The sequence below is a fragment of the Periplaneta americana genome, chromosome 16, assembly GCF_040183065.1.
Source record: "Periplaneta americana isolate PAMFEO1 chromosome 16, P.americana_PAMFEO1_priV1, whole genome shotgun sequence".
Classification (NCBI taxonomy): domain Eukaryota; kingdom Metazoa; phylum Arthropoda; class Insecta; order Blattodea; family Blattidae; genus Periplaneta; species Periplaneta americana.
In genome coordinates, this window is record NC_091132.1 from 164367180 (window position 1) to 164383578 (window position 16399).

A 16399-nucleotide genomic window follows, 5' to 3' on the forward strand; every position below is an offset into this window, starting at 1 on the left:
ATAATAAATTTAATACCTTCAAAAGATATCCTCTACCTTTTCTCGTATATATCTAATCATCTCGGTAGTAATGTCATCAAATACGTTACTATAATAATACCGGACAGCTAGCAGTTTTGCATGCGAACGACGCTAGTACTGCTACCTACCTGCCGGTGTGGAGATACTCGCGAAACAAGCTGTAATCAACTGCAATGTATATTGTTGCTGGGCTAGTTAATAGTTTTATTAATTAGTGCTGTGTTAAAATGTCAGGGTGTATGTGTGCTGTTTATAATTGTGACAATTGCTGCATTACAAATTGCTCCAAATCGTACTTACGATTTTCGACAGTTCATAAAATGTGAGTCAACAAAATTCGTTATTAGGCCTAATGCCTTTGTCTCTGTGTTGATAGAACAATGAAAATTAGCTTTTTTATTTAGGCCTAATAAATGAATAGAAGTCAAAATATATTGGAAATTTTAAGGTTTTAGCAAATTAAGTTTTATTGTTGTCTACATGCCTTTACTAATAATAATTACAAACCTCAGAATACTACCATTTTTATTTTTACAGTTGTCAGCAATGGGTATATAAAGCATTACTGTAAATTCATTCCTAATGTCAGAAATGATTTTGTCTCACTAAAGCAAAGAATAAATATGTAACAATTAATAATTATGGAAAGTCATATGAAGTATGCAATATACTCATAATATCCAGCTCTGATACAAGGTAATAATTTTACATTAAATAGTATTCAACATTTCTTATGTGTTTCATATATCATTCCACATTAGTAACTCAAGTTTAAACAACAGTCCGAATACCGAATGTTAATATTTGTATATGTGGACGTAATTCTATCCCGCTCTGCTAGACGTCAGGTCCGCGATATTTCGCACTCACGCTAATGCTACTAGTATAGAGCTATCCGGTATTACACTAAGGTATTTGATTTCATTCTTTTCATTGCTTTCCTTACTTCTTCTATTGTAATTTCCTGATCTTGCCTCGTATTTTGATATACTGCTTCTTCTTTGTTTACTTCATCCTCTATTTCTTCCCCTAAGGTATCCTGAGAGTTATTGGGTCTTAGTAGTTCTTGAAAGTGCCTTCTCCACCTATTCATTATATCTTCTGTTCTCGTTAACAAAATCTTATTTGTGTCATATATAAACTTCAGTGGGCATTCTTTTCGCTTTCTAATATTTTTCAGAACTTTAAAGAAGAGTTTTTGGTTTTCTTTATAATATTCATCTATACTTTTCTCGTATTCTTCCCATGAAGTTTTCTTTGCTTCCTCAACCAACTTCTTTACTAGATCTCTTTGTATTCTTTGCAGAATAAATATAGGAAATGTCTGTTATTATTCGATTTAGAAGCTTTTGTCATCTAGTCTGCTGTCAAAAAATCTGAAAGTTAGAATTTATAAAACAGTTATATTACCAGTTGTTCTATATGGCTGTGAAACTAGGACTCTCACTTTGAGAGAAAAACAGAGATTAAGGCTGTTTGAGAATAAGATTCTTAGGAAAATATTTGGGGCTAAGAGGGATGAAGTTACAGGAGAATGGAGAAAGTTACACAACACAGAGTTGCACGCTTTGTATTCTTCACCTGACATAATTAGGAACATTATCCGACGTTTGAGGTGGGCAGGACATGTAGCACGTATGGGTGAATCCAGAAATACATATAGAGTGTTAGTTGAGAGGCCAGAGGGAGAAAGACCTTTGGGGAGGCCGAGACGTAGATGGGAAGATAATATTAAAATGGATTTGAGGGAGGTGGGATATGATGACAGAGACTGGATTAATCTCGCTCAGGATAGGGACCGATGGCGGGCTTATGTGAGGGCGACAATGAACCTCCGGGTTCCTTAAAAGCCAGTAAGTAACTAAGTATTCCTCAAAAGCTTCTAAGGTACCTAATGATACGTATCATTTTCACTTCCTTTTCTTCTCTTGAGTTTCTATTGCAATTTCTGGTGTCCACTATTTAGTCATTTTTCTATTTGAATATACTTTAATGGTTCCACATATCTGCTCTGCTGCAGAGAGTAGTGCCTTTTTCCACTTATCCCATAACTCTTCTACATTAGGGTTTTGATTTATATTTACGTTTCTGTTGTAAGACTCTTTTCCACTCTCTTTTGATATGCTTGTTGAACGACTTTCTCTCTCAACTTGTTTGTTTTAATTCTTCTTTCTTCTACTTTACTTCTTCCTTTCTTTGAGATTTTATCCTTGCTGGTTGCTCTGCTTTCCATTAAAGTTTTAATTAAGATCCATAGTTTATGATCGATCTCTGTTAATTTCTGGCCCTCTCTTAATCCTAGAATTTCTTAAATATTTTTTCATATCCCTCCGTACAATAATATAGTCTATAATAGATTTTTCATCCCATGTAGGCCCTAACTATATAAATACACACACACACACACACACACACATGGTTAATATTACATGCCATCTTCAAAGACCGAAGCTTGATAGAGAATATTGTGGTGCTGAAATTCGAGATAGAAACAGTCATGGTATGGTGATTAATTATGGAGATATTACAGGAATTACCCAGAAGTCAAATGGGGTAATAGTTACTTTTTATCAATAGCGCGTAGTACTTGGAGTTAAAAGTGAAGAACACAACAACGATGTCATGTGTATGACATGTACCTGTCCCTGAAATGATCAGATTTCTTGGCTTCAACGTAAGAACTGCGAAGAAAATAACTCTGAGTGGTTTTGTTTTGATGTGGTCTTCAAAGACGGTATTTAGTATTCACCCTATACATGATAACATTGTATTTTAAAACTACATTTTTCAATGTTAGATAGTATTATACATATATTTTAGAAATTTTCCCCAGTAACGAATCTGTGTACTAGAGACGAAATAACAAATTAATAACAACAGTAGAATAAGATAACTGTCATCAGATGTTAAAAGCAAAGAAACCAAATTTTAATTAAACCTGGGAAACGAGAATGCGGACGATTTAGCACTGCTACTTACAGACCTGTTACTAAATCTACGTATTACTCCATGAAAAGATTTATTAAATCTACATACTTAGACTTCAACAAATAAGATTTGATAACACAATCTCAAGGAAAAAATGGAACTGTCTGCATCATAATCCACAGTTAATTCCCGATTTACCACGCAAATCGTCTGTCGCTGCATTTAGATTGGCAACAGGCCATGACTGTTTGGCCAAACGCCTGCATAGAATTGAAATATATCAGTCCCCTAACTGCCCATAGTGCAACTCAAATCAAGAAAAGAATTCGGAACACCTCAAAATCTCTGCTTCAGTGGATGACCATGACAATATCTTTGAAAATTATATACTTACATTTACTTAGACTACTTTTCGAACTGTATTGTATTGTAATGTATTGTATTAATTTATTAAGAGCATTTTCATAGAAAGTTATTTTAAGACTAAGTTTAAAACAGCGCCCATTTTCAGCTCTTAAAATACTATGAAAGAGTATAAAAGAAACATTTAACATGTGATATGAAGGCAAACATGACAAAAAACAACACCAGATTTTAAATTTCTTACACTATACTGAAACTAGACTAACTATATATATAAACTGGGAAATATGCTCATAAAACGTCATATAATATTCTACAATATTAAACATGTTTTACATAGAAATTACAACCAGTGATTCTCAGTTTACCTCTGGTATGGGCTTCTTCTTAGTTGTATCAGTCTCATCACTCCATTGCATAGCCAAAGGATCAAATTCAGGTTCCTTCTTGATCACATCCATCGCGACTGTAACAGACATTTAAGTGTTGACATATCAGCTGAATGTATGTTGCTGAAAGAGACTTTTGTTCGTGGCCTGGTAGACACATAGCATTGAAAACAATCCGCCATTGTTAGCAGTCATTTTACTGGTATATTAGTTCTAGCAGAAAAATCGTAGGCCTAATAATTTTCTGTTGACTATATTTTGTGTAGCTTTAATAAAGTGCCATATTGGATTGAGAAAGTAATTCCAATTAAGCTTAAGAATAATATGGAGACTTTCATTTTGTCATTTCTACGAGTGCCCTCAAGTAGTGTACGCTCTAAACTACAAAGTAACATGGAAATAATATTAATGAATGCCTTTAACCGCACAATAAGAGGATAGGTAAATAAAATACCAATAATAATTACACCAAAGTTAAAAAGACAAACTTTTAGACTCTTCTAAATCGTTGGTAAAGCCTCGTTGTATAAACAGTTTCCAATAGGATCAATTGTGCCGTGATTCCGGAAAAAAGTTGAAGACTAGAATACGACAAAAAATTATATATATTATATACAGTGGAGCTCCACAAATAGACACTCCAAAAATAGACGCTCACTCTCGCATACTTCACGAAACAAGGTAAGTCAAAGCATCCTCCCCTGTGCTGCATAGGGCTAACCAGTTGAACAAGTACAGAAGTGTGGAGATACTCGTACACGTTGGCAGCATGGCAGGGAACAAGAAATGTGTACTTATGTTGAAGCAAAAGTTACAAATATTGGAACGATTAGAAAAAGGTGAATCAATCAGAGTCATCGCTGATGAATTTGACATTTCGATCAGAACAGTGCAACGGATAAAACAAAATTCATGTAAGTACGAGGCATTCTGTAGTGATTACAAGAAGCTGGGTGGAAACATTCGAAAAAGAAAAATGGCAAGTACACACCATAAAGATGAAAAGTTTGACTGTGCAGTGTACGAATGGTTTTCACAACAAAGGATCCAGGGCATACCTATAATTGGGCCACTGCTATGCGAGAAGGCGATAGAGATAAATAAACAAATGGGAGGTGATCCGAATTTCAAAGCTAGCAATGGCTGGTTAAGAAACTTCAAAAACCGGCATGGTATTCGTCAGATCAGTGTTCAAGGTGAAAAGTTAAGTGCTAATGACACAGCGGTTCCCGAATTTATAGAAGAGTGTGGAAGTGAAATGAAGCCGCGTGGACTAGTACGTGAAAGAGATACTGACACTCCTGCTATGAAGTAATGCGACTGGAAGTCACAAGTTGCCACTAATAGTAGTTATTGGGAAATGAAAGAGTCCAAGAGCTTTAAGAAATATAGGTGAATTTTTATTACTGTACTGCCAGTATAGGACATTAAAAACAAACACTGAAAATACCTTAGTTTTGTAGTGTGGAGTAGTAGAAACCCGATGTGATCACTGGGAGAGCTGTGGTCCCGCCCTAAATAGGTTCCTTACTTATATAGGAAAATCGTCGTACTTGAAGGAAGAAGGCGGCCATATTCCGTCGTTGTGACGTTATTTGAGATGGAGTGGGAGAATGATTGCAGTGTCGCCACCTGTGGTAACCATTCATATTATCTGACACACCTAACCTAACCTAACCTAACCTAACCTAACGTGCTACACCTATTGTAACATTCCTAACGTTTAGCACACCTGTTGTAACATTCCTCACAGTTTCATTTCGTTTGTCGATATTGGCATCCCTGCTACGTCTATATCCCGGAACTCAAGAGTCATCTAGTGGAAGTGAAGTGAAACTGCGACTCTGTTAATTACGTTTGTGTTATCTGCAAGAACTATTGTGTCATTGTAGTGATAACTGCATTTATATGGTACGATAAAAATTGAAATGTGTCGTGGCTGAGATAAAAGTGTTCTAAATTGATTTCCAGGGCCACAGTCCCAGTGATAAACGCGTGAATATTCGTTAGGAGTCCGTTGGAAGTGACAGTGGAGTAATAAAAATTGATCGAAATATAAATAGAGATAACCTACCAGTAAGTTACCAACACCAAAAAAATGCACGGATGGACACTAGTATATTCTCTAAGTGGTTTCATTCTTCTTTTGTCCCCCGCGTTCGCGAGCATTTGAGTGCAAATAGTTTACCACAAGAAGCAGTTCTCCTCATGGACAACGACGCGGCAGTTCATCGAATTGCAAATTAGAAAGTGATGATGGTAAAATAATCTGCCGTTTCCTACCACCAAATAGTACGCCACTAATTCAGCCCATCGACTAGGGAGCAATAGAAAACCTCAAGCGCAGATATCGTAAGATGTTACTTCGAAATATAATTACTGTCGGAGCTTAATTTAACATCTGTTCCTCACATCTGGAAAAAAATACACCATCAGAGATGCTATTTATAATATAGCAGAATCGTGGATTGACGTAACTTCCGAACTTCTGAAGAGCTGCTGAGACAAGCTGTTGGGTCGAGAAGAAATTCAACCACACAGTGCAACAGAGGACATTTCTCAGATTTTGGAAATGTGTACAAAGATAACTTCTTTAATAATTCTTGCCTGCAAATGGACAACACTGATCCGGGATGTGGAACAATAAATGAAAATTAAGTTTTGAAATAGTGTTTACATATTGACATAATGTAGATACATTTAGAGAGTCTTTCCTCCATAAGTTTGTTTTGTTTCAAATATATCACGAAGTTGTTTTGTTATATATTTTGCATATAGGCCTGCTACAATTTACATATGTAGATACACTTAGAGAGTTTTTTCTCCAGATGTTTGTTTTAGGTTTCAAATGTATCACGAAGTTGTTTTGTTATATATTTTGCACGTTATGTGCAATCCGTGTTCTGGAGTTCATTACAATCAACGGGAATCGATGCAAAAAAAACCTTCTGCTTAGTAGTGTCTCCATTAGACCACAAGCACATTGAGAAATTCGAACCTAAAATAGCTACTTTACAAGAAATACTTTCGATAAAGTAGGTTAGGATATTTCAACCAATTAATTACAGTATTTGCTATTGTGTTGTAGTATTTAAAATATCGCTTTTGGTGCAATAATATTTATTTTGACATGTTTCTTATGTTATTTATATCCCCGTAACATGCCATGAAGGCACTTGGGGGGCATGGAGGTAGAGCCCCATGCTTTCCATGACCTCGGCACTAGAATGAGGTGGTGTGGTCGGCACCACGCTCTGACCTCCTTTTACCCCCGGGAAAGACCCGGTACTCAATTTTTTAGAAGGCTTGAGTGAACCTGGGGGCCGTTCTGAAAGTTTGGCAACGAGAAAAAATCCTGTCACCACCGGGCATCGAACCTCGTACCTTTCAGTCCGTAGCCAGCTACTCTACCAACTGAGCTACCCGGCCGCCCCATATATATAGTAATTAATATACAATAATTTGTTCAACGAGCCTCCATTCTTAGTGGAACAATACTTCGTTTAACATACTTCTTAAATCGCACAACAAACACCCAAGTCAATCACGAGTAATTTTTAAATTTATATCATCTATTTTACATATCTTACTCCAACAGTAGATATTTTCATAATCATAACTGTACATCAATCCTTAACACTTGAAAGCAACGTGGCTAAAGTTATAGAAGAGAAAATGCTCAACATCGGTTTAGACACCGCAACAATTTTTTTCCAAGCCTCCTTCATTTGTTTAGTGGTAAAAATCTGTTCCTGCATTTTCAATACCGGTAACTGATTTATGTCTGAGATCAAATTCAGTCAATACCATATGTCCATGTTTATTTCTCTTAAAAATTGCTGCGCACATCTCTTCTTTTACTTCTCCTTATTCATCAATAATTTAGCCGTTCAGAGCAAAAGTGGTGTAAGTCAAAATTGGATAATGAGGTTGAAAGTAAAAATTCTGTAAAATACAGCGCAAAGTAGCAATTAATATGTCGCTCTTCCTATCCACTGACTACTAATAGTTTAAAGAAAGTGAATATTAATTGCTACTTTGTGCTGTATTTTACAGAAAGTTTACTTCAACCCTCATTACCCAGTGGCGGCCAAAGGCCATTCTGTCAAGTGGGGCACAACCTTAATGATGAACCCTGAAAATTAAAAACATATAAAACCAATTTATGTGCACTAACCTTTCTAATTTTTGTAGATGAGCTTCATTTTTCGGTTCTTTCTGCGAGCAAAAACCTCTATAAGTATTGTTGAAGTTCGGAATAGAATGTACCATCTTTCTCTCAATTGAGAGCACTGCTACGCCCAGAGGACAGTGAAATGGAATTCTAAGTGTAATTCACAGAAATGTGCTGATTCTCACTTGTTCGTACTCACAGATCACGCAACTGCCTCCTTCTTACTACCGCAGCACTGGACTTGGGGAAACTCAGTTGAAAACTGTAGTGTGCACTGAAGGCGGGCCAGGTCGATGGCATTTAAGTGTGCTTAAATGCGACAGGCTCATGTCAGTAGATTTATTGGTATGTAAAAGAAATAATGCGGGACAAAATTCCGGCACATCCGGCGATGCTGATATAACCTCTGCAGTTGCGAGCGTCGTTAAATAAAACATATTTTTTTATTTTTACTGAAGGCGGCAAAACGCCCGCCAAGATTCTCTATTGTCAGTGACAAAGCTTTTTGAGTAGTGCCAACTTGATGTATTGTAATGTAAACTTTCTTTTTTGGATACGATGAAAGCATAAAAATTTACAGGGAACATTAACAACAGAACTGTGACAAATGAATATATATATATATATATATATATATATATACATACATACATACACACGTGATTTATACAATGAGTCGAGCTTCTAAATTAGTAAACTTACATTTAACGTTTTTCATGTCAAGTTTAGCTGTAAAATGTCGTCTGCTATACAGCAAGTATCAACACCCCTAAAAATGGCACGCAGATAATTGGACTGTTCCTAAACTAAAGAGACTTGGTGGGCACGGCAAATACAGTGCCCAAAGCACACGGTCTGAGGCAAAGAGCTCCGCCTTCCTACAACTCACACCCCCGTCCCTTCCTACAGATTCTGAAAACATTAATAGCAATGAAAATGTGAAACTCTTTAAGTTATTATTTCATAATGCAATTAAATTGTATTATAATATAGTCATAATACGATAATAAAAATCACTGGCAGGGCACGCGCCCATGTGCCCCTTAATAAAAGCCATCCCTGTCATCACCCATATATATATATATATATATATATATATATATATATATATATATATATATATATATACTTCTGCTCTTAACGGCTCAATTCATTATTTACGGACGACTATGGTCAAGAAGAAAAATACGAAGCGTTGCTAGAAGACAAAAAACAAGGAAAAAGATGTTTGCCCGGAATTCTTCACACAGAAGTCACGCTATACGCCAGGCTGCGAATTAAGACACGTTTGGACCAATTTGGCAGTGCACGGCTTTCATCACAGTCTATGTAGGTTGAAATGGTTCCACGAACCCAGTGAGCAGTGTATTTGCGATTTGTGTGAGAAGACTTGTGACCATTATCACATTGTGAACTGCAAGAAAAGGACTCTTTCATTGTGCGTATACAGCAAAGCGGCCTGACCAAACAACCAATACAACAGTGCATGTTGTGTGCATTTCATCTTATTAAAATGGCGCGGAGGCAGATACCTTTGAAGTTGAAGTAGATAGAAGGGAGAAGGCTTACTGGATAATGGCACCAGGATAAGTCAGCTGATGCTGGGCAGAGAAACAGTTTGGTATGGAAAGATCACTTACGTCTGGTGGAATATAAATTCTTGGCTAGGTTTTGAGGACAAAAATAAGAAATTACGGTAATATTTCATAGGCAGGTATACTGCATACATGTTGATAACATCACTGCAATGGATTAAAGCACGATAATGTTATATAATGAATATGTCTGCCATAAATTCCTCATGAAAATAGAAAGAAAATTTAATTTACAAGTTACTGAAAAATGTATTAGGTATGCTTGAAAGAAAGGAGTTAACAAAAGAAAGAACACTATTGCCTTTAAACATGGATCATTCATTTTAATTTATTTACGTCATTTGGTAGTACTTTGTACTTATCTTTCTATCTAATAGTAGCCTGCCTTTCATACATAGTTCACTCTTGTTTGATGATTTCACAAACAAATATTTTCAAATATTTATACAAATCAAAACCATACTTTCAACATTAATGTATGAAGTGAACATCAGTTAGTGAAATTATTAATTTTTACATTATGAAATACATTTTTGAATAAAATATGGATTTTTTACTCGTTCTGAGAAACATTATGGGAACGCTAGACATCTAGGCAAAAAAGAGGACTGTCCCGTTTTTTAACGAGACGTGTGGTAAGCTTATATAATGATGTTTGTTTCAAATACAGAAAATTAAAGAAAAAATAGGCATAGGCCTACCTCAAATTACCCTGTGATGCCTTTAACCAGTGTCGGGGCCTATATTTATATTTAACTTTCTGGTTGTTATATTTTGTGAGCATTGTATTTAATATTTAGTAGGTAGAGTGGGGTTTGAGCGTAGGTTACAGTAAAAATGTTTGCTTTGTACTATCATATCCTTAATGAGTGTCTGTAATTCTTTAGAGAGGGCCTATGTCTATATTTATATTTCACATTTTGGTTCTGTTATATTTCGACTTTCGTCGACATTGTATTTAATACGTAATATTTGGGGTTTAGATAGGCTGACCAGATTGTTTATGGTCCAACAGGGGACATCGGCAATTAAAAAAAAAAAAAAAGAAACACACACAAACGCTTATCTAGTCTCACTCCGTTAAAATGTTGCACAAAATACATGTAACAGTAGATACAATGATAGAACTTTGCACATTAAATTTGTAGAGTATCTTAACTTTTTTAATTGAACACATAAAGACAGTAACTCCTACACATAATTATGGCCACTAAGAATTCCATTTTAATACTGACGCATGCATGGAAGTCTTTCACATGATATTGTACACACTGAACACACACATTTTACAAGTACTTGTCTGAAGAATATATCTTTTTAAGGAACTGTTCATTCCCATATAGCTTCACATTCAGTTCTTCACATGAGAAATGAAAGTTTGTTTTCATTTGTAACATAGCTTTAACTGTTTCAGTTTTTATTCTTGACTTTTCGCAGTCCAGATTGATTCATTGTGTAGAAAAAAAAAAGTCTTTCAAATGATGAATTGCTGACTGAAAGACACATGATTAATGACACTATTTTGAGAGATTTCCAAATGGAATGGAATTTTTTTTTTTTTTGAAATGTTGAAAAACATCACACCACTTTTCACCTGTTGATTTGTCACAAAACTCCTATTTTATTTAACTACTTAAAAATGGGTACTATGGCAGTTCTAATACTTTGACGCAACGCGAATGAAGACAAAGATGCCATGTTCTCCTCAAAGAGTGCAGAATATTTCATACTGTGCTCGCTAGTTCTTCTGTCTCATACCGAGAACCGTTCAGAAATGTGCATGAATCGCAGCAGTTCCATCACGATACTTAAATAGTTACGTGTAAAATGTTATTCAAACAAAACCAAAACGTCTGGGGAGACGAAATTAATTTCCAGGGACAAAAACGGAGACAATTGCTCCCCAAGGACAGCAACTCAAAACCGGAGACTGTCCCTGGAAATCGGGGACGTCTGGTCAGCCTAGTTAGGCCTAGGCTAACCGATTTTTTTCCATGTACGCCTAATTATTCTTTACCAGTACTATTAGATCCTTAACGAGTGTTTGTAATTCTGTCACAGTGGTGGCTATATTTATATTTAACTTTACGGTTCTGTCACATTTTGTTTGTTGTGCATATTCTGTTTATTACCTATTAGTGTATAATGGATTGTATAACTCTTTTTCGTGTAAGTATAATTATTACTATTATATTCTAAAACAGTGTCAGTAAGTTCAATTATTTTTGTGTTACTTTTATAAATTCGTTTAATACATTTTAAATAACACCTATGATGTAAACACCTATTATATTTTATGCTGGTAAATAAATTGACAGAATAACTTGAAAGCTCTCAAAACAGATGTTTTAGAATCCACCATAAAAGTAAATTACTTAAGCACTATATAATATTTCAATGATTCATAAAATGACAAGACTCTACTATGTAACGCGTTCTGGTTCCTTAACCCGACAGAAGCCGTTTGATTGTTTATTACGCGAGAGGTCGCGCACGAGGCCATCCCAGTCGACGTGATGCACCGTACTACTGAGTATAAGAGAGCCCAAGAATATTCTCTTCAAGGTGGTGCCATCTAATAGATGTGATATTCAAACAATGAACATCTTCCTAAACTCACATATTTTGGTTATGCGTTACACAGTATTTAATAAATATGCTTCTTCCATGCCTAGAAAGATGCATTTGAAATGTGCCCTGTCAATATGCCCGGTCCTTTATATCACTAATTGTGTAATCGTTGGACACCGGATTCAAAACAACATAAGACATTGAATAATTTCAAGGAAAAATTGTTCCGGGCCCGGGTATCGATCCCGGGACCCTTCGCTTAGCGCGCGAACGCTCTACCGACTGAGCTACCCCAGGAACTATACACGACATCGGCACAATTTTTCCTTTTTATATCCACACAACTCACATGAGCTGACAAGACGCCAGAACTCAACTGTGAGTGCACACAAATACTGTGTGACTTAAATTGTGGCTTTCTGTTAACGTACCTCCAGTAACGAATGTATTATACAATGTATAATAAATTCGTTACTGGAGGTACGTTAACAGAAAGCCACAATGTATAATACATTGGTTACTGGAGGTACGTTAACAGAAAGCCACAATGTATACAATGTATAATACATTCGTTACTGGAGGTACGTTAGCAGAAAACCACAATGTATACAATGTATAATACATTGGTTATTGGAGGTACGTTACCAGAAAGCCACAATGTATACAATGTATAATACATTCGTTACTGGAGGTACGTTAGCAGAAAGCCACAATGTATACAATGTATAATACATTCGTTACTGGAGGTACGTTAACAGAAAGCCACAATGTATACAATGTATAATACATTGGTTATTGGAGATACGTTAGCAGAAAACCACAATGTATACAATGTATAATACATTCGTTACTGGAGGTACGTTAACAGAAAGCCACAATGTATACAATGTATAATAAATTCGTTACTGGAGGCACGTTAACAGAAAGCCACAATGTATACAATGTATAATACATTCATTACTGGAGGTATGTTAACAGAAAGCCACCACTACTACCTGAAAGCCAAATTTGTATAATACATTCGTTACTGGAGGCACGTTAACAGAAAGCCACAATGTATACAATGTATAATACATTCATTACTGGAGGTATGTTAACAGAAAGCCACCACTACTACCTGAAAGCCAAATTTGTATAATACATTCGTTACTGGAGGCACGTTAACAGAAAGCCACAATTTAAAGTCACACAGTATTGTGTGCACTAACAGTTGAGTCCTGGCGTCTTGTCAGCTCATGTGAGTTGTGTGGATATAAAAAGGAAAAATTGTGACGGTGTCGTGTATAGTTCCTGGGGTAGCTCAGTCGGTAGAGCGTTCGCGCGCTAAGCGAATGGTCCCGGGATCGATATCCGGCCCCGGAACATTTTTTCCTCGAAATTATTCAAACCAGCTTTACAGGGAGCTACTACCTGAAAGCCAGATTTGTATAACATAAGACATTATTTCAACATAAATTAACTTGGCTAACTTATAGTGCTAAAGAGACTGGATCATAATGTCGATTCTGTGTATTATTCTGTAGAAGTGACCAAAATCCTGGAGCTCTCACTAGAACCATTCAATCAGTACAAAAGTGTAATACAGAGGTTCAACCATCATTCTGCACTTGAGTATAACAAACTGACTCATCTCATAGCTAATAGTTTTAAGGAAACAATGGAAGGAAAGTCAGAAACTATATCCGTCCACCAAGTCGACAGCCATCTGAAGAAACTAGACCAACAAAATGGACAGTGGACAGTTGCAATCGCAGAAACTGTTCTTTTCTTCGGCCGTGAAAATAAGCGAATCAGGGATCATAGGAATGACTGAAAAATCCTACTGGATTCAAGCGCGGTATCTGAAAGAGAAAATTTTTTCGCACCTTCTTAGGTATCAAATCAGTTCTGGTGATGCAATATTGAAAGAACATTTATAAACTGCTTCTAAAGATGGAACCTTGATCAGCAAAACCACTCGAGCTGATTTATCGGTAATTTAATGTTATAGCGGGTTAATACTTCATAAAATTGTAGACCATGTATAAAGTGGTCATTATTTTACAATAGGCAATGAGACATCTTATGAAAATACATGTGAGGAATTGATACTGTGCGTTAGGTATTTAAATATGCAATGTAGTACAGTAAGGGAAAATATTGTATGATTAGTAAATGTTAAATGACTTAACACGGGAAGAACGAACTCCACACAAACGTATGATACAGGTGCTAATTTAACAGCGATTTATCAGATTTTTCTACATTTACGAAGCTGCTAACCCAATCTGAAGGATCGTTAACATTTTCTACTGTTTTTATTTTTCTAAATCACATAGTTTTTCTCAGAATGTCTTCCTAATAGGCAATGGAACTCTTGTAGATTGTCTACCCACTGCAATGGTATATTCCTTTAATACGATATTTACCTTATCTTTGAAATTACCTAATCTTAAAAATACGTCTTTGTTTCAATACAATTTTCCTTTTCATCTGAAACAGATTTTTCATCATGAACACAAAGTCCATCAGCTGCAATTCAATTTCTGAACCAAACCATAGTAAGGCTTTGTTTTAGTACTTACAATTACAAATTCTTACCATTTTTATATTATATTTACAAAATTATAAGCTTACAAAACCAACTCATGAGCTAGAAATCTCCATACTTTCTAGAGATAATACTAGATTTCTTCAAATTATTTTTACTTTACTTTTTACTACTTAGACCTACTCTTTGCATCTCTTTTAAAAGAACATATCGTCGTTGTTCCTGCAATATCTCCTATGTGCAAAATATAAAGTTTTCCAGTAAGAAGAAAAACACACATTTATTTATCCTATGGTAGCCGTACATAGGAGACTGTGAATTCTAACATTTTCGGAACAAAGAAATATAATTGCATATAGGAATTTTATTATTTGCTGTATCACTATTTAAATTATTTAATAGAGAAAAAATCTGAAAATCGATAAATATGTCACATAGGAGTTATTGCAGGAACAACGATGATATATTCACTTCTGTTCTTCTGTCTAGCCTAAAATTAGTACCGTACCTATGTTTTCAACTTTTATAGTCCTGCTCCAGACATTGCCAACGCTGTTTATACAGCATAACTGATCCTTGGTGTTTCGATACATTTTGCTGTTTCTACTAATTTCCCAGTATTTTCACTACTGTTGTCACCACATCCTTCTTCCATCACTTTTTGACACTTTTTATCATACATGCACCCGCAAAATGATTTTCTTACAACTCTTACATTTCTTTCTTTCTATAAGCAGAGTGGCCAGTTCATTTCTTAATCCACTGCATACATTATTGACTGGTAAAATATTTCACTAATCTACTTCAGATGTATACAAGCAATTGCTTTTCCTCTGACATAAATAATCAAGTCAGATGTACAGGCTGATAATACTGTATATGTACATATCAGTCAGAATATCAATCAGAGGCACAAGTGTTTCGTATAATTTCTACCAAAGCTTGGGCGGAAGCAACTCAATATTTTCAATCCTGTAACTTGTTTCAGTGTTCAAAACCCTACTGTAACACCAATATATTCATACGGTGTTACTGCTTTAATCAATCCAGGTTCTTTCCTTCCAATAGCCTATGTGCGGTCACCATTTTAATGTGACTAGCACCATTCCCTTCAACAACCGCTGTTCCCACAGTTTTTTCTAATTATTTTCTTTCCCTTTTCTTTCATTATAAGAAAAACCAATCCAGCAGTGATAATTTCTGTAAGTGAACTATATTTATTTTTTATAACTCACCATAAGAGGATCTCATAAAGTAATATCGCTATGATATGGCCCTGGAATCGCAAAGTATAGACGACCTGCAAAAAGCAATCGTCAACCTATCACAGTGGGCAATAGAAAATGAAGTCAAAATCAACGAGGATAAGACAGAACTTGTGGTGTTCAGAAGAGGTGGGAAAGTCTCCGAGAGAGATAAATTGACATGCAATGGGAAAATTCTCAACATTAGAAGTCATTGCAAATACCTGACGCTGACAATCCAGACGACGGGGAAATCGTTCTCGAAGGACAGATTAATAGCGGCAGTTCGTGCAATATTACGAACTTGATTGATTTCTTAACCGTGTGAGTGCTTCTTTAAAATATCAGACTTCTTGAACCCCAAAAATTTTTGTATATCGCAAACATAGCAATTTTATGTCAAAGGCTGTGTGTACGACTGCTTTCAAAACGGAATAGATTGTCGCGTGTGTACTCGTCCATGTCCGTTCAAATTAAATGATTCCGAAAATTTGTTTTCTTACGTATGGCATCTCAATGCTTTCTCCCCTATGTTTATACTTGACGTGACGGCATTCCCTCACACCTTTGACCACTTAGCTGTA

At 35.7% G+C, this 16399-nt stretch overlaps 2 protein-coding genes across 5 annotated transcripts in view; both read right to left on the reverse strand.

Annotated features, from left to right (window-relative positions):
* Positions 1 to 15866, reverse strand: part of LOC138691748 (zinc finger protein 722-like) — a 32068-nt gene extending 16202 nt beyond the window's left edge. For 2 of the 4 annotated variants that reach the window (XM_069814085.1, XM_069814082.1), the window contains exons 1-2: positions 15807 to 15866; positions 3681 to 3778 (exon numbers count right to left, since the gene is read on the reverse strand). In XM_069814085.1, the coding sequence (XP_069670186.1) occupies positions 3681 to 3778; positions 15807 to 15822 (114 nt within the window). In that variant the 5' untranslated portion in view covers positions 15823 to 15866. Of the gene's footprint in view, positions 1 to 3680; positions 3779 to 4155; positions 4244 to 15806 lie in introns of those variants that run through there. The other 2 variants (XM_069814083.1, XM_069814084.1) reach the window with 2 other exon arrangements.
* Positions 12497 to 16399, reverse strand: part of LOC138691746 (zinc finger protein 729-like) — a 50395-nt gene continuing 46492 nt past the window's right edge. Inside the window, exon 8 of the mRNA XM_069814080.1 lies at positions 12497 to 15871. Coding sequence (XP_069670181.1) covers positions 15835 to 15871 — 37 coding nt within the window. The 3' untranslated portion in view covers positions 12497 to 15834. The remainder of the gene's footprint in view (positions 15872 to 16399) is intronic.